The 18,895-nt window shown below is 43.1% G+C and overlaps 1 protein-coding gene across 1 annotated transcript; it reads right to left on the reverse strand.

The window, feature by feature from the left end:
• Positions 1-1,953: 1,953 nt before the first annotated feature.
• Positions 1,954-18,496, reverse strand: ACTA2 (actin alpha 2, smooth muscle). The gene is made up of 9 exons (XM_082407176.1): positions 18,350-18,496; positions 14,483-14,637; positions 12,945-13,073; positions 10,288-10,398; positions 8,183-8,267; positions 7,651-7,812; positions 5,974-6,165; positions 4,631-4,812; positions 1,954-2,242 (listed from the first exon to the last, which is right to left on the reverse strand). The coding sequence occupies exons 2-9, from the start codon at positions 14,609-14,611 to the stop codon at positions 2,099-2,101; spliced, it is 1,134 nt and encodes a 377-aa protein (XP_082263302.1). The 5' UTR covers positions 14,612-14,637; positions 18,350-18,496; the 3' UTR covers positions 1,954-2,098.
• Positions 18,497-18,895: the final 399 nt, after the last annotated feature.

Raw genomic sequence — 18,895 nt, forward strand, 5'->3', positions numbered from 1 at the left:
CAACACTGCAGTCAACTTGGTTCACTTTACCTAAACCCTGCAGTGACTACAACGGGAATGCTTGGTGATCTTTGCCTCAATTATGAAAGTCATCTGTTTCCAAGTATTTGTACACTAATCCTTAAGTTTCAATTTAGTGGGTATGGAGTGCCTTGCCTGGTAAGCATAAACTTGCAACTGGAAAATTTCAATCATAGCACGTTAACAGTGGTTCTCAGATTTTGATGTGCAGAAGAATCACCAGAGAAATCTGATTAAAGCTCAAGTTCCCAGCCACAGCTCCAGACCTCCTAGTTTCCATCCGTAAAGAGGCCGTGAGAATATCCAATCCACAGGACTGTTGTAGGATAAAATGAGATCCTAATATAAAAGGCTTGGCAGGATCTGGTCATGACAGTTACTCAGCACATGCCAGCTCTTATTATTTGTAGTATTAATCTTAATTGACTGAAGCTACAGGGCAGAGGAGACCAGGGGAAGCTTGGATTTTCTGGACCAAACAGGCATTAAATCTTTGACTCTGAGGTCTCTGCAGTGAGATGGACGGAGATCCACCTCCTGACTCCCAAGGACAGCCAGTGGCTGCTGACCGCACTCAGATGTTTATACCCAGGAGGACAAGTGGCACCCAGCCGGGGAGCTGCGAGGATGCTAAACGGCCTGGGCAGAAAAGTGCTTTGAGACAAAGACGCTCAAGGGCAGGGAAAGTATTTTTATACATCTTTGTACCTCCAGGGCCAGTTGGGTAAAAGAGAAGTTGGCAGCTCTCCTATATAATGATATTAAGGGAAAACTTCTGTTTCTTCCTCTATAAAATGTTTGGGATTAACATATACACACTGTTATATAAAAAATAGATAACCGGGACTTCCCTGGTGGTCCAGTGGTTAAGACTCCACACTTCCACTGCAGGGGCCACAGGTTCCATCCCTGGTCGGGGAACTAAGATACTGCATGCCGCGTGGTGCAGCCAGTCAAAAAAAAAAAAAAAGGATAACCCACAAGGACCTACTGTATAGCACAGGGAACTCTACTCAGTATTTTGTAATAACCTATAAGGGAAAAGAATCTGAAAAAGAATAAATATATATGTGTGTATAACTGAATCACTTTGCTGTACACGTGAAACTAACACAGCATTGTAAATCAACTATACTTCAATAAAAAATTAACGTCAAAATAAAGTAAAATAAAATGGGCATGATAATAATATTTTCCCCAAAGAGTTCTGAAGAACAAATGAGTGAAGATATGCGTGAATCCCTTAGTGGTGATGATTGACACCAGTGGTCCTTGGAAAGTATTGTTATTTTTCCCATCCCTTCTGGTGTGAAAGTAACTGTAGTATAATTTTCAGAGACAGATATTGATTAGAAGAAGGCAAACAGATGATTTAGATGTGTAGTGAGATTTTAGAGCACCATTTCTGTTTTTTAAAAATCTATGTTTCCCCTGGTAAACTTAAGTCATACTTTCTTTTAATATATATTTAAGTTTAATTTGTCATATATAAAAAGTCATATATATGTGCATGTATAATATATGTATGTATGTGTGTGTACAAGCACACACACACACACACACACACACACACACACACACACACACAGTTGTTGCTGTTTTATTTTCACCCACCAGGCTACCAGTCAGGAAGTTATAGAGAGCAAAGTTATATAATGACTCAGCAAGTTGTGAGTCAGTGTGGATTATCCTGTTGATACATTTTAACCCATGTTTATGTTTATCTCCTGTGGGTTTTCAAATTCTTCCCACTTACAGCATTGGTTGGCACTTCCCGTGTTAATGTGATTCTACCCTTTCCTGGGAAACTTACACATCCTGGTTGTCATGTCCCGGCCGTACCACTAGAGGGAGCCACTCGGTAATGGGTGAGGTCAGCCTAACAGAAATAACATGATCAGCCTGGTGCTGATCAGAGGCCAAGGCGACAGGTTACAGGTAACATATTTCAGATTTATTAAAAAACACATAGGTAACAAGTCAGAGCTTTGGCTAGGAATGATTTGGAAAAGAATTGAAGGCATTATTCCACAAAACATTCACAGTGTGTGCTAGAGACAGAGAGCAGGGAAGTGTTCTAGAAGCATTTGCGGTGGACGATGGATGGCCCGGCCTCGTCGTACTCCTGTTTGCTGATCCACATCTGCTGGAAGGTGGACAGAGAGGCCAGGATGGAGCCGCCAATCCAGACGGAGTATTTGCGCTCGGGAGGGGCAATGATCTGTTGGTCAGCATGAGAAAGAAGGGCCATTAATGCACTAGGACGGGGCCTGGGCATTCCAGCATGGTCCGAATTTGGTGGCCCCCGCTGAAGTTTCATGGACAACAGGGACAGTCTTGGCTGTTAGATGCTGAACCCGAACCTGAACCCTAACCCATAGGGTGTGAATAAGTTGTGGATTTAGAGATTCTTCAGTGAGCACATTTGGTTTCCCAGCTTCCTTTTACACAATCTGTTCCAAAGCATCTATGACACCCCTGCTGCATTCAGTCTACTATTGGGCAAACTGAAAGTTGGCCCCAAATCCTGCACGGCCTCCACTTAAGCCCTGACAATGTCCCTGACTTCCATAAGCTGTTCTTCAGAACTCAGCACGACACATACGCTCTGTGGACACAAACACCAGCAGCTTCAAGGAGAAGTTTTGATTGTGCCAGAACTTACCGCACAGGAACTTACTATAGACCTGATTAAGTACACTGAGATGCACTGTTTAACACAGAGGGGCCCAAGTGTCCCCCACTGGGATGAACATTCCCCTGGGATAGGTCCGGGTTAGGCTGCATTGGCTGGTCCTACCCACTGCACAGGCCTGGCATATAAGGACATGTTGACATTTCTTAAATCAATGAATGGTTTAGGCTCAGAGAGCAGTGAATCAGGCCAAGGGTATGTCTCCCTACAGCAACTCTAAAAATAGCTATAGTTGAGTAATTCCAAATTCCACATCAGACTTGGATACTTGGGTAGAAATGAATATGGACACTTGGGCCAACAGATAAGGTATTTCTGAAACGGTGGTGAAAGGGTTTAATTTCTGTTTATCCCTTGAGCTCTGGCTGAACATTTATTTTTAATACAAGTAGCTGATATTTACTGAGCACTTACCATGTGCCGAGCACTTAGCTAAGCATTTTACATGTACTATCTCATTTAATGCTCATAACCCCTTTGAAGAGTAAGTACTGAATTACTCTCCTATTCCAAATGAGGAAACAGAGACTGAGAGAGGTTTAAGTAATTGACCTTGATCACACCGGTTGGTACATATCAGACCCAGTATGCAAACCTGGACCTCTCGCAGGTATTTTTTTGTTTTGTTTTAGAAATAGCTTTTCATTTTCGTATAATTTTAGTTTTACAGAAAAGTGGTAAAGACAGTGCAGAGAGTTCCTATAGACCACCCCCCACCCCCATTCAGTGTCAGTTTCCCCTAGTGTCACCATCTTACTGTGCCAGGTTTTTAATGGTTTGCTCTCATCACACTGGAGCTCAAAGTTCTACATTCATTTCTATTCAAGACTCCAAGTTTGAAGAACTAGAAACTACCCAACTCTAGCTGGGTGTCTGCCATATACCCCCAACCTCGGTTGGCTTTGTCAGAGACCTAGCAGCTGGTTTCACGTCGCTCCCTCCAGGGTGGGAAGATGAGGAGGTAAGTGCCAATCGGAGGGGCATCTGAGAATCACAAATCCTCAGAAAACAGTCTCTCTCCTCTTAACCCGCAGAATTCCGAGCCTCTAATGTGGAGAGAGAGCATGCTTCAGTCTAGCCCTCCCTGTTATGTTAGCTGCAGACCCTTTCAAAAAAAGAGTGCAAATAACAGAGAACTTGTCTGAATACCTCTCGTGTGTGTGAACTGCCCCCAGGGTGCCCCTTCTCCTGCTCCCTGGGACGTGGATCAGAAGGTCCCAGCCTGGCCTCCTGATTTCAGAGTGATAACAGCCTTTGAGAAGTCACCAGTTTGCCTCCAAAGAATGATGGTCTTTTAATCTGAGTTTCTTTGACTGTGACTCAAAACTCACACAGTGTAGGGGTTCTGATGGCTCAAGGACTGAGCTTGGTCATCCTGGGGTCATGCTGCACTTTTGAGCACTTGTATCAAAGGGTATGTCAGACAGAGAGATGAAGATAAAATTCTAATTCCTGGCCACTGAGATGGAGTCACATTTAGTACTGGAAGAAGAGTATACACTATTGAATCTACAGGGTTTACACCTCTTCAGAAATAAGTCTGGCTCATCTGTAATATTTGTAATGCTCTATACATGACATGCACTATTTTTGTGATAAGGAAAAGCAACAAAATGTGTATTTTAGTGAGATATGGACACATGGGGGGCTCTATTGACCTTCACTGCAGCTGCTGAAAGTAACTGATTGACAAGGATAAGTATAGATTAAATTTTGTACAAGATAATTCAACTCCTTTATGAACTGAACTGACCTATATCCTTTAACGTATGAGACTTGTGGACTTTTAACCACTGCCTAGCTCTAAAACCCGTGAGTGCGTGTGACCAAGATGTAGCCTCTGAAGAGTCCTTCACCTCTGGTTGTAGGGCTGGCATTGCCAGCAGGATACATGGGTCCGTCACTGAACTGTACCTTGATCTTCATGGTGCTGGGCGCCAGGGCCGTGATCTCCTTCTGCATGCGGTCGGCAATGCCGGGGTACATGGTGGTGCCCCCGGAGAGGACGTTGTTAGCATAGAGGTCCTTCCTGATGTCAATATCGCATTTCATGATGCTGTTGTAGGTGGTTTCATGGATGCCAGCAGACTCCATCCCTGGAAAAGAGACACGGGCCATGGTCCTTGGGTGGTGAATAAAGCCCAGGTTGACGTGGAAGACGATGCGAGCAACTGGATGGTCTTACACTGGACCAAAGATAGGCAGGCATGATGCTCTGGGAACCAGCCATCTCAGGACCGAAAGGTCCTCAGATGCCCCATGTCCTCCTACCTCTTGTCTAGGGAGGAAGCCCTGCCTCAGCATCTCTGGGAGGGTGGGCGGCTACAACATCATATCCCTAATTTTTAATAGATTCACTACTATAAATGATTCAAATAAGAAGCAAAGTCTTCAGATTGCCAGCAGAAGTTTCCACGCTGAGCCAATGTTGCAGCCATTGCTCAGAACTCTCCCAAGTCCCTCTTTGGCTGCTGCCTTGTTCTTACTCCTTAAAACTATATGATGCTGAATCATCCAAAAAAAAAAAAATGCTTCATTTTATTTGGACAAAGACTCGCTTTTCTTCAATCTTTGCAGTTTTATGATGTAATACTAATAATGCTTAGTGATTAATTAGAGCCAATATCTAATAAGCATTGAATGCTCATTTCGGCCAAGTCCTGGGCTAAGTGCCCCCCACACAGCTCGTGTAATCCTCACAGCCACGCTATGAAATAGGTTCTATGACAATCCTCATTTTATAGATGAGGACACCGAGACTTCAGGGTCCAAGGTCATGAATAGAGAATTAAGACTCAAACCCAGGCTCACCCCTCCCAGAGCCTGCCCTCTGTAAACAGCTATGCTAACCTGTCCCCCAAGGTCAGTGCTAACGTAGGATTGGGCATTTCCATTTTTCTCGCCCCCTATTATTCCCAAACTCAGCATTCAACCTATCTTTCCCATCCATCCGGTGGCTCCACTGTGTCCTAAGCACAGAGAGTATCTGATTCTTTCACTGTAAACCACATGCCAAGAATGCTTTGGGCTTGACTACAACATAGACAATGCTTTCTTAAAAAGAACACTCCTTCTCTGGCCTCCTTAACTCTTAAAAATGTGACATTCTTTCCTTTGCCCTGGTTTAGAAATGCACTCGGTTTTGTGGCCCCTGTCACATGTCCCCACATGCAGAAGGGTGCTGGGGGCTGAGGGTCGGCTGGGTGCAGGAGGAGAGGGTGGTCTCCCCAGAAGCAGGGGCAGGGAGTGCTGCCTACCGATGAACGAGGGCTGGAACAGGGTCTCTGGGCAGCGGAACCGCTCGTTCCCGATGGTGATCACCTGCCCATCAGGCAGCTCGTAGCTCTTCTCGAGGGAGGAGGAGGACGCAGCAGTGGCCATCTCGTTTTCAAAGTCCAGGGCTACATAGCACAGTTTCTCCTTGATGTCCCGGACAATCTCACGCTCAGCTGTCAGCGAGATACAAACATGGTGGCAAATATGGTTTGCACAGGCGGTAAAAATCCACCTGCCCTACTGCAGACTCTCCTACAATACAGGCTCCATCCACAAAGTGTATAAGTTCGATATTACATTCTGCAACCCCAAATCCATCAGGGCAATTAAATTATAAGTCCACTACGGAACCACTTCTGTTCCCAGCGGAGTGCCTCACACAGAAGGTTCTTAGCAAATATTGTCTGGAAAGTTCAGGACAGGATGCAAATGAGCTGGCTAGAAACAGGCAAAGAGCAGGAAATCCTTTGCACATTAACTTTTTTGCACGATTAACTAATGAATCTCCATTATAAGTGCTTTATAACCGTTTGTTATATTGGATTTTCAGTTGACCAGGAAGACGCATGCCGAAGCCGCCCCTTAGAGGCCCCTACAGTTTCAAAAAGCTCCAGAGACCCGTGTCATCTGGGCCAGGTAGATTCTAGCTCAAATCCTTGGAAAATTCATCACCTTCCAGAATGAGGCAGGCCCTGGCTCAGGACAAGTCCCAATTGAGAAGGCCCCAGTGGTGCATGGAAGAAGTGGGCAGGCAGACCGCTTTCAGACTCCTGCCCTCTGAAGTTCTAAGCTATTGGTTCCATCTGGGCCCCTGGGAACCTTTTCGAAGCATCTTGGAATTCTTCATAGGGAGTAGAGGAGGAACAGAATTCACTCAACTGCCTACTCCAAAAGGAGATTTTAACATCTTCAGGGCTCAAACTTGGAGTCTAGAATAAGCCTCAGGGATGTCCAGAAACCTAAACATTTGGATAAGACCAAACTGGCCAAGGGAGGGCGGACAGCCAGGGTCAAGGGCACTGAGGACGTCCCGACATCTCTAGTATAGTCTGCCTCTGCCTCTCGTAGATAGAGACCAGGTGACGCCAGTTTATAGTCTGAAGACAAATGTGTTGCTGCCTGCGGGTTGATATTAATAGTCACTAACAAGTGCTGCATGCTTCCTCAGGGCCAGGAATTGCACGTGCATGATCTCATTTACTACTCACAACATCCTTGTGAGAAAGGGTCTATGATTACTCCCATTTTACAGATGAAGAGGCTATGGCTTAGTGAACTTGGGCATCTAGTCCAAGGTCACACAGCTAGTGAGTGGCAGAATTGGGACCCAAGTCCTACTGAGATGTCTCCAAAGACTGCCCATCACCACACCATACCATCTTCAGTCTCTATGTGTGAATGGAAGGGATTAAAAAATGTTCAAATAATGCAATTCTGACCGGCTCATAATACCAGATGGTTATAACTGTTCTTCTTGAAGAAATAGTGTAATCGTTTAGTGATTTCACATAGCAAAATATTCACTGCTTTGCCCTGGGCATTAGAATCAGGCCTTGATATCTGCAAGGCTGCCTCCCATTGTTTCCCTGGATAATCACCAAGTCCGGGAAGAACACCCCGCCCTTACACCCCCTCCCTTTATCTCCCGCAGGCCTCACCTGTGGTCACGAAGGAATAGCCTCGCTCAGTCAGGATCTTCATGAGGTAGTCGGTGAGATCTCGGCCAGCCAGGTCCAGACGCATGATGGCGTGGGGCAGGGCATAGCCCTCATAGATGGGTACATTGTGGGTAACACCATCTCCAGAGTCCAGCACAATGCCTGGGGGACAGTTGTACACAATAAAAGTCACCAGGGCAGCTGGTATGGGATCACTTACTGGTCTAATAGAAGGGGAATTTCTAAGCCTCTTATTTGAAAGGAAGGAAGGCATTTGATAGGAGACGTGGGGAAGGGCTGGATAAAGAAAAAAAAAGAAAAGAACAGGAAGAGGGAAACAACAGGAGAAGTCCTCCTGGAAATACAAGTTAAAGGGCTTAATTTTAAAGGTGAGAAGACCTCTGAGGGCTGGAATTAACCCTGTCAATTTGAACTAAACCCCGATCCATCACAACCCGTGTGTTTATGAACCGTTAAATCCTGTAACTGATGGTGTATTCAACTGAGGCTCTCACCCCTCCCCACCACCTACCAGTTGTACGTCCAGAGGCGTAGAGGGACAGCACTGCCTGAATAGCCACATACATGGCTGGGACATTGAAAGTCTCAAACATAATCTGCAAAGCAATTCAAAGAGCTGAGTTAGTGATGCTGCCAGTCTTACCAAGGATGCACAAGACAGCATCTTGTTGAGGAATGCAGAGGGCCCACGTGGTTCTGGGCAGAGGAAACTAAGGTAAAGGAGGGCTAGGGCAGCCTTGGTTACTAGTCAAGGAGAAATGAAGGTGTAAATGAAGAAACCATTATACCAGAGGCCTGATGGCATGGGGAGGGGGATACATGACCAGCCAGGTATAAGGAGGGTCTAGCTTCTGGCCCTGGCCCTGGCCCTGGCCCTGACTTGAACATGACCTGGGAGAATTCACCAAACCAACAGCTGAATAATGTGGGCTTCATTCCAGGTCTCTTGATAACAAATGGAGGAGGAGTTTGGATGAGAAGTGTTCTGAGAGTCTTCCAGTGTGAACAGTCTAGGACTTAATACTGTTATCAAAGCCAAAAGAAACAAAAGACTGCATCTATACTTCTCTGGTGTATGAAACAGCCCCCCCCTTTTTTTTTTTTTTTGACCGCGCGGCTTGCAGATCTTAGTTCCCTGACCAGGGATTGAACCCAGGCCCTCTGCAGTGAAAGCTCAGAGTCCTAACCACTGGACCGCCAGGGAATTCCCGAAAGAGGCCTTTTAAACCTGAAGCTCAGACTGGTTGAGATGAGCCCTGTTCTGCGGTCTGAGTTTCGTTTAATCTGTTCCACTTTTTTATGTAGTTGCTGGGTCAATGCCAGCCCTAGAATCTGAGGCCACTCTGGTGGCAGTGAAGGAGCCCTGATTCCTGGAAGAAAAGAACCGCCTGCTGGTAACAGAGAACCAGGTATGAATGTCAGTGTGGCAGCTCATGCAGTCTAGGGACACGATTAGAACCAGAGTCCCTCCTGGTCAAGCATTAGAAATCTGTGCCCACGGAGATGCCCACAGACCACCATTTCTCCATCTGCAAAACCCTCCCTGGTCCATTCACCAGAGTGAATATCTAGCATCATTTGCTAGACGGCCATAATCCCCAACTATATTTTTTACCATTCACAGGAAAAATAGCCCCCATAAGAAACAACATCTCTTGCTACATGAGCACTTCCCAGGCACACAGATGTTCCCCTGTAGAGAACAGCTGCTAGTGTGTTGGTGTAGCGCCTAGAACTCTTCGGAGAAAAAGACCCTGCAGTATTTACATTTATTATTCTCCGAGGTCAAAAGATCATGGGCCAAATCCAAGCCCTGCCACTTCTAGCTGTGTGACCTTGGTACAATCACCTAATGTACTTGAGCCTCGATTTCTTCATTTATATTATCAGCATATGAATAGTTCCTGCTTTACGTTGTTAAGATTTAAAGAGACAATGCGTATAAAATGCTTAGGCCAGTGCTTAACCATAGCAAGCATGAAATTGACACTAGGTGTATTTATTTAGCAGCTCATCCAAACTGGAAATCTTATCTGGCTGGTGGAACGGATGGTCTCCTGATCCAAAACCTTTGAGCTTCAGACAAGTCACAATAATGACAATAATAACTATTTGTTGAAGGTTATCATACCAGGTACCATGGAACACATTTAGCCTTTACCTCATTAATCTTCACATCAATCCTTTGAAAAATAATAGTACTAATATTATTCCCAACATATGCACAAGGAAACTGAGGCTCTGAGAAATTAAGTGGATTCTTTAAAGTCACATAGCTGATTAAGTGACAGATCGAGTTTTCAAACCGGGATCTGTCGGACTCCAGAACCAAAATTCCCCATTTTTATGTTATCCTGCACTTTGAAATGACTTCTCCTTACAAGGTTTTAACCTAAACGTGTCACCTTTTCAGTTAAGTCTTGGAAATTTCCTGTTGCTCTTGGAACCAAGGGGCCATTCCTGCAGTAAGGATGCTCCGGGCCTTTGGAATCCTGGAAAGTTACCAGCCTGTGAGTGGACTGTTGGGGGGGCCTTCTCACTGCTGCCCTGCACAGCTCCTTTAACACAGGACTTTCCCCAGACCCCAAAGTGCTGGGCCCTGGAGTGCATATTTACCTGGGTCATTTTCTCCCGGTTGGCTTTGGGGTTCAGGGGTGCCTCGGTGAGCAGGGTTGGATGCTCTTCAGGGGCAACACGAAGCTCATTGTAGAAAGAGTGGTGCCAGATCTAGCAGGGGGACCGGGAAAAACACAATGATGTGACGCTGTAAGGGCACTGCACTCCTCGAAAAGGGATCAGAATGGGCTAATGAAACCAGGTCCAAATAAAATGCTAGAAGTACTCATTATGTGTCCACATTTTTACAGATGCAGAGACTGAAACTCAAGGGCTGTAAGTAACTCACTGAGGATACACAGCTAGTAGGTGAATGAGCAAAAATGCAAACCCAGGGCTATGAGGCAGGATGGAGTAGTGGTTAAGGGTACAGGCTCTGGCATCAAACCTGGGTTCAAATCCTGGCTTAACCACTTCTTGGTTACGTGAGCTTAGGTAAATTTTAACCCTTCTCAGCCACAATCTCTCCATGGGTAATATAAAAATAATTTGTATGTCTTTGTGAGACTTAAGTCAGGGAACCCTAGAGTTGCTATTTAGCTCAGTGCCTAGCCCAGAGTAAATGTTACTATTATTCAACTATATCTTCTTTACCCCCTATTTCCACTTTAGTTAATACTCATGGGCAAATGACTTAGAGTAGCAAGTAAAAGGACAAATGAATGAATATATGAAAGGATGAATGAAGCTGACCTGAAAACCTAATTGCCATTTTTAATATTTAAGGGAAATTTTCCTCCCCCCCATTCCCCTCTTTGCTCCCCAGGGCTGAGAGAAGCCTACCTCGGTCAGCACACTCTGGACCTTTCATTCATGGGCAGACATTTGGCCTTCAGGTGTTTCCAAAAAAAGCCAGTGCCTATTTCTAGCATGTCCGTGTGATGTACTTTGGACATACTTGTGTTTGCTTCATGGTTGAGCAGCCTCTTTATTTTTTTTATTTTTATTTTTGAGTTGTTTCTTTTTTAAATTTAATTTTTATTTTATATTGGAGTATAGTTGATGTACAATGTTGTGTTAGTTTCAGGTGTACAGCAAAGTGATTCAGTTATATATATACATATATCCACACTTTTTCAGATTCTTTTCCCATATAGGTTATTATGGAATATTGTGAGCATCTTCTTTAATCCCTGGATGCCATAAAGAACAAAGCATCGTGAAAAAGGTTCAGTTAATTAGTTATTTTTAAAAGCCTGAAAATTCTCCACTAGCACCAGAAATATTAAATTCATTCAGAATTAAAACAAAATAAAACAAGAACTGCTAGTGAAAGCTCATACATTAATAAAAGCTAGATCGACCTTAAAGAGTCTTTATCTTATTGCAGTTACTTTGGTTTTGAATTTGTTGTTTCTAGAAAGGAAATGAGACTCCTGAAAGTTCTATTCCTTTGATGAAGTAAAAGCAGCACAGTGTTCAAGAAATCAAAAAAAAAAAAAAAAAAAAAGTGAAGAAAAGAAATTCTACCAATCGTATTATATACTATGGATACTCTGAAGCATCGTTTAAAAACCAACCAATCTCTCTCTCTCTCTCTCTCGAAGACCCTTTGAATTTAAATTTTAGAAATTATGGAATGCTTTATTTGTTCCAAGGATCTTTCTCCAGGTGCATCCCTTCTGAGACGCTGCCAGCTCCATGGAGAAACTCTTAAAAGAGTATTTTCCCACTATTAATATCTTCTTCACAGTGAAAACTGCAGTCTTAACCAAATCCAGAATCTTAAGACGCAGTAAACCTCATGAAACACAATTTTTGTAGAGAAGCAGAAGTTTCAGCATTATTACCGATAAATCCTAGCAACACTATTTTCTTTTACACTAGTGGGAGAGAGAGAGAGAGAGAGAGAGAGAGTGTGTGTGTGTGTGTGTGTGTGTGTGTGTGTGTGTGTGTATGGAGCTGACAGATATATGAAAGTCCAGATGTTCTGGTTCTAATATATTTGCTGCATTTGAAAAATTTAAGTCACTTTCTCATTATTTCTTCTGCTTTTTCTCTGATCACTTGTGTTTCCATAATGTTTCTAATAACAAACATCAAAATCCTAGGATTTAACTCTTCTCATTAGCTCTGCTATATGGATCTGGGAGATAAAGACTTCTCTTAATGCAACACAGGGAGATACTTTTAAAAATATTTATTTAAAAATTTTTGTCATGTGCTTGGGCTTCAATATGTTGAGGGACATTCAGGAATGTATGAATGTATAGTTTTCTACAGTGAAAACTAAAAACTATATATATATTTTTAAATGTTCAGGGTGAGTTAATGAAAAACTTTCAAGAATGGGTGGGTGAAGGCAACCCTTTGTTCTCCTGGCTGCTACTCGTATAATGCTTGTCCTCGGAGGGCAAGCCAGTGGACTGAGCAATAGACTATTAATTCCCACCATTGTCTAAGGACTACTGTTCTCATCTGCAGAGCTAGCTCACTCTAATTGGTTTATAAACCCTGTTAGGCAAAGGATTTGCTTTTTTTTTTTTTATTTAAAGAAACAGTTCAGGATTTTTTTTTTTTCCCCAGTTAGTAATAATCTAGAAGGAACATCAACAAGTAAAAGTACAATTGGGCAAAGTGACCCAGTTCTTTTCCCCAGCAGTAGCAAGATGTTTGGAATCTGGAGCCACAGGAATTATGCATGAATCTCCCGGTACCTTTTCCATGTCGTCCCAGTTGGTGATGATGCCGTGTTCTATCGGGTACTTCAGGGTCAGGATGCCTCTTTTGCTTTGTGCTTCATCACCCACGTAGCTGTCTTTTTGTCCCATTCCCACCATCACCCCCTAAAAAAGGTTCAACATGTCACGAGCCAGCCTCTCTCAGAACTTGTGAACTGATTACAGTCCGAACACAAAGGGTTAAATCATTGCGATAGAAAGTTCCTTCCGGTACCAACAATGATACGCTGAATCCTACCGTCACTAAGTTCTTAAGAAACAGCCTTAGTTGATTGGAAACAGGCCTGACTAGTCCTCTCAAATAGCAGAGAACCCTGGGGGTAAGGCAACTTTGTGTCATGTATCTTCTACATCCCTTGATGAGCTCTCTTAGGGCAAAGATTGTATCTGTCTTGTTCGCCACTATGACAAATTGCCTGGCACATATTCGGCACTCAATCATTATTTGTTGAATGGATATGTAAAATTTTACATATTAGTTAAATGGCATTTTGCCTCTTATAAATTCTTTAAACTGTACTTTTGAAGTTGTCACCTACCCGAGAGTATATCTAACCGTTATAAGCAAAAACATTATTTCTACAAATGATCACTCTGTGCTTGATTTCTCATAGATAAATTCATACCAATCAACACTGACATCTGCCTAAAGTAGTGGGATGTATTTTTTAATCCATTAAGTGGGATGTATTTTTTAATCATTGAAGCTTTAAAAAAGAGAAAATTCTCATTACTAAAATTTAAAATTGCACTGGAGTGACTTAAAATTGCAAAACAGTCATGGCTACTATAGTTCCATAAGTAGTGATTTATGCAAAATATCTCCATCCCAAAAGTTCAACAAAGGGACAGAGTTCATTCATGGGGAGAGGCTTCTGTTATTTGTTCTTGTGAATCTATGCCAAATTGAAAGCTTAAATATCAATCAGATAGGCTCAATGTGCAAAGTACATTTCTGCTGTGAGGGAGAATTTCTGAGACGAAACTCTCAGTTTTTACCCTGTGGCTGCCATCAACATTTTGTTTCTACATAATGCTACGTAAAATTACCACGTGGCTGTCCAGATGTATTTTGTTGACAGCTAACAGATGTAAAATTACATTTGGTAACAATGCTTATTTTCATCTAACATTAGGTTCTGTGAGAGTGAGTGACCGGGGCTTTTATTTTAGTTTCTTTCCAAAGAGTAGCTATGGAATACATCAGATAACCCATAAACTCATAAATATTTCTGATGCTGATGACAGTGATTACATTTAGACAAAAAGGATTTATGAAAAAGAGTCAGTCTTTGTATCTGATAGACACCCAATAGATAATCTATCAACACGGTGTATTAAATTGGCACTTATTTCTAGACGTCAATCATCAGAGGTACATTTTTAACATGGTTACATCATTTCCGGGCAGAGAGCAACAGACAATCTATGAATACCCATAGCGGGTACCAGAGACAGAGAGGGACCAGATCTATAGCCTTGTTTCTCTCTGTTCCAGAGAAAATTTTCCTCACCTGATGTCTGGGACGTCCCACAATGGACGGGAAAACAGCCCTGGGAGCATCGTCCCCAGCAAAGCCAGCCTTACAGAGCCCAGAGCCATTGTCACACACCAGGGCGGTGCTGTCCTCTTCTTCACACATCTTGGCTGGAGCTACGACACGGGGTCCTGCAGGGAACAGGGAGGAAGCCACCCCGCTGTTATCCAGCAGTCATGGCACTTAACCTGACCACTCCCACCTTCCAGGCTGGGTTGAGACCCCTCCTGTGTACTCCTAGAGCGCCCTCTGCTGATTCTTATCTAACACAGCATTTATCTCAAAGTACTTTCATTAGACTGAAAACTTTTTATAACTAAAACTCTGATTTCCACGTTCATACAACAGGTCTCTAGCACCGTGGCTGGCACGTCACATGTGCTCACAAGCACTTTAAAGACTGACTAAGTAAGTGAATGAATGAACTACTGCAGAACACATATGGAATATCAGACCATGAGATCAGATATTCACAGAGACAAGTCATTTGTTAAAGAGGTATCTGGAATTTGCTGTCTGTATCCAACCATCTTCACATTTTTCTAGATATGTTATAACTTCAAATTTTTTTTCAGAAACGTAGATTTTGAGGAATGGGCAGCATGTGAAAATTTGGAAATATTGAGACATTTAATGTAAAATGTTTAAAAGAAAATTCTCTTTTGGATCCTGAGGACTTTAAATTTTACCCTTGGAAAAACATTAGAACCAATCAAAACTTTCTAAGAAGGTGCTTTAAATTTTAGGGGCCACAGTTATTCCATTAATAAAAACCACTGCTACCCTGTAAGTCCAACAAGCCAGGGTGAATCCAAAAATTTACACATCATGCAGTAGAATGTTTTGTTGCCATTAAAAAAGATAAATAAAAGATAAGTTACAGGTATATTCTTATGTAATACGAGATTAGAGAAAGTAACATTGTACAATCCCATTAAAAATGTATTTTTATGCGCTAGAAAAAGATTAATCATATTTACCATGATGTTGATGGGGGTTATTTTTGAAGTGGCGGGTTTTCTAGGTGTTTTAAATGATCATCCCTGGGTTCTGTAATATTTTCTAAATAAGTTGAGCGTGTATTCTTTTAGTAAGAAAACAATATTTTAAATATCCCATTGTTAAGCTTGGATCCTACCACAAAATTTGGAAGGCTGGAGCAAAAGTAACAACTTAAAGATCTGGGAAATTGAAGGCTTATTAGAGAACGTTTTCATTTAATGCCCTCATTTCTCAAATGAGAAAACTCAGGGTAAGTGATTTGCTCAAGGTCACACAGGGCCTTACAGGCAAAGTTGAACCAGAGATCAGGTCCCCTTGGCTACCCTTCAGCTTTCAATCTAGACCCCTTCCATTTTTTAAGCAGAATTAGGTGAAAATAGTCTTTAAAGAGAGGGACACCCAGAGTTCTCTGCCTGACTTTGAGATGATAGGATTTCAGGTTCAGGAAGATTCTTCTAAGTTGGTGAACTCATTGCACCCCCAGGCCTAGATATAAAAGGCAACTCTTTTAAGGAAATTTCTGGGACGTAAGAAAAGAAAAAAAGCTATTACAATTTGAGTTTTGCCAGACCATTCCCATGAAACCAATGCTCCATCTTTCCAAATGCCTAGAACTTCCCTGGCAGTGTCTTATGCAACATAACCCTTTGCAAAGAGCATGAACCTCAACTGAGAGGACATATCTTAAAATCCAGGACACGTACTATTATCTCCAACTGACAAACCAGGAAATCAAGACTCAAGTTGGAATGATTTGTCCAAGATCCCAAAACTGGTAGAGTTAGAACAATAAAGATGACAGCACATGATGACTATGGGCTTGGATTCTGGAGTCTCACTCTGGATTTGAGTGTGGCCTTCACCGCTTAGAAGCTGTGTGACTTAGTAAGTTATGTAACATCTCTAAATCAGTTTCTTTATCTATGAAACAACAGTAAAATCTGTAGGTAGCACATGGAGTTCTTATGGGGATTAGATTTTCTAAAAGGCATTTAAAATAATTTATGGTGGCATATACATTATGAATTCTCAATAAATATTATTTAAAAATTATTAGCATCATTATGTGATTATTATCATTATCCAGATCTTTTTACTTCTAGTCTTTGCTTTCTCTCCACACTCCCTCCAGGCCTCCCACAGAAACCTTCAACTTGTGGATTCTACTGGTAAGAATGGAAAATGAGGGTTATCAATGGCCGACTCTTTCTTTTCCCACCCTTCCCTTCCCTTTCCAGACACTGAATTATGTTTGGCAGTCATGTGATTTGGCTTCCTTCCTAGCAAATTAAGAAGCAAAAAGAGAGATGAGAAATGTAAGGGAGAGAAGGCAGAAGAAGCAGTCGGAGTCCGAGGCATGAGTCAGAGGCGGTCAGCACCGAACCAGCAGCCTCTCTGGATGTGCTAAGCAGACTTGCCAAAACAAGAGTAAGGGCCGAAAACAGGATAAACTATTTGGAATTAGGAGGCTCTAAAAATGTGATGGTGTGGTCACTATGAATACACATGTCCTTAATAACCCTTTCCTTGGGCAGGAAGTGTTTGGGGGAGTGTTAGAATGCACTGCAGACAAAGTAGGCTTAACACTCAGCATCAGCAAGCATGCAGAAAATTTAAAAATCTCAAAATTTGGTAAATGTGTTTTTATTTGGCAAAAAAAAAAAAAAAAAAAAGAAAATGTCCAGGAAGAATTTTAAAATCTCTAAAAGGAGCACTGTCGTTAGAGAAATCTGTGTCCCCAGAAAGGACCCGGCTCAGTGGTTTGCAACTCTTACCTAACCTGATGAGCAGCTGGGTTTGGAGCAAAGCATTTCCTAATTAGGTAAAACACACTCGAATGTCTGCTTTTGGAACAGCACCCGGGTCAGGGGGTTTGCTCCAACCGACTCTAGCGCATCTCGTGCCAAAAATGAGGAGTTAGTGGGAGGGGAACGCTCCAGGTCCCAGCTCGACAGTCTTGAAACACAAACCATATTTAGTCATGAATCACAAAATAGAAGGAAAATCTCAGTGTGAAAACTCCAGTCCGGGCTGAAGCTGCCAACCCCTGATTTACAGCAAAGAGCAGCCTGGGGTGGCAGGGCTGGCTCCTGGGTCCCGCCTGGCTGAGAAATGCAAACCAGACATCCCATAGGCTGAAACGCAAACAGCTGTCAGACGCACACCCGGTTCCCTCTCTCTTTATTCACAAAGATTCAGCTGGGCTCCTGCTGCGCTCTGCTGCATACGACCCACCAACCGAGACGCATATATCTTGAAGTGTAAGCTCACAGTTACACGCAAGAGACTTTCCCACAGAAGACACTACCAATGAGAGCCAGAGGAACCCAGATGCAAATACACAAGGAGCCAATATCAAAGGCTAGGCAATGGACCTCGGTTCAATTCTAAAATCCACTTCCAGACACCGTAGCTGCACCAAGAGTACAGTCCAGTGAAAAATCCCCACACCAAATCTGAACCACAAGCAGATACTGGAGTTTCCAGTGCCTAAATATAAATCATCACGTAACTTACTGCAGACAGCTTGACTGCGTCTCTGAAATGCGCTGCAAGATCCAGGCTGTTGGTTTAGTATAAACAGATGTTGCAGGTGACACACATAGATTTCATTCCATCTTGCTCTCCCCACCCTTTCCCACACCAGGCTGCGTCTTAACTTGGATTTTAAGGTTAGATAATTAGAGCTAAAAGCTACAATCAGGTTAGTAGTACAATCTTCATTCACAAATTTCAGAGTGTGTGAACCTGGCCAAAATCCCCAGAGATGACCTCTGATTATACTGGGTAATGTCAGAGCCGCTGGAATCTAAGTCACATCCCTGGGCCGGTGCCACTTACCCTGAAAGTGCTCGGCTGGGCTTCTCTCCTCTGGCTGGTGTTCGGGGAAGCTGAACGCTGAAGGATTATATAGCCCCTTGGTCTGCTCCCCTCCCACTTGCTTCCCAAACAAGGAACAAAGACAGACTTCAGCCCTCCGTTCAGTCTAACACAACCATATAGGGACCTCAGCACAAAACTCTCTAATCTGGGTGGCCGGAGGTCTGGGTCTCTTCCACCGCATTCCACTGCTCTGCTCATGAAAAGGCAGGCAGCTCAGCTGCCTGTGGGAGATAAACACCCCAAGCCTTCAGAACAACTGCTGAAATGTCCAGAGATACTGAGTGAGCCTCATGGGGCAGATGCAGGCACGGTTCGCACATTCCTCAGGAGATGCCAGCCGGCTGTCTTGCTAGCGTTTCGGGTCATTTCCTCATGAACCAAGCACAGAAAAAAGCAGTCTCTGAGGAGCAGGGACTTTTAAAAATTCCCCTAAAAACGGGGTCTGCAATGAAGAAAGAGATGCTGCAGTGGTCCATAAGTTTAGAGAGGGAGTGAGACCTTTGG

The sequence above is a fragment of the Balaenoptera borealis genome (assembly GCF_965194805.1).
Source record: "Balaenoptera borealis genome assembly, chromosome: 10".
In the NCBI taxonomy this organism is placed as follows: Eukaryota; Metazoa; Chordata; class Mammalia; order Artiodactyla; family Balaenopteridae; genus Balaenoptera; species Balaenoptera borealis.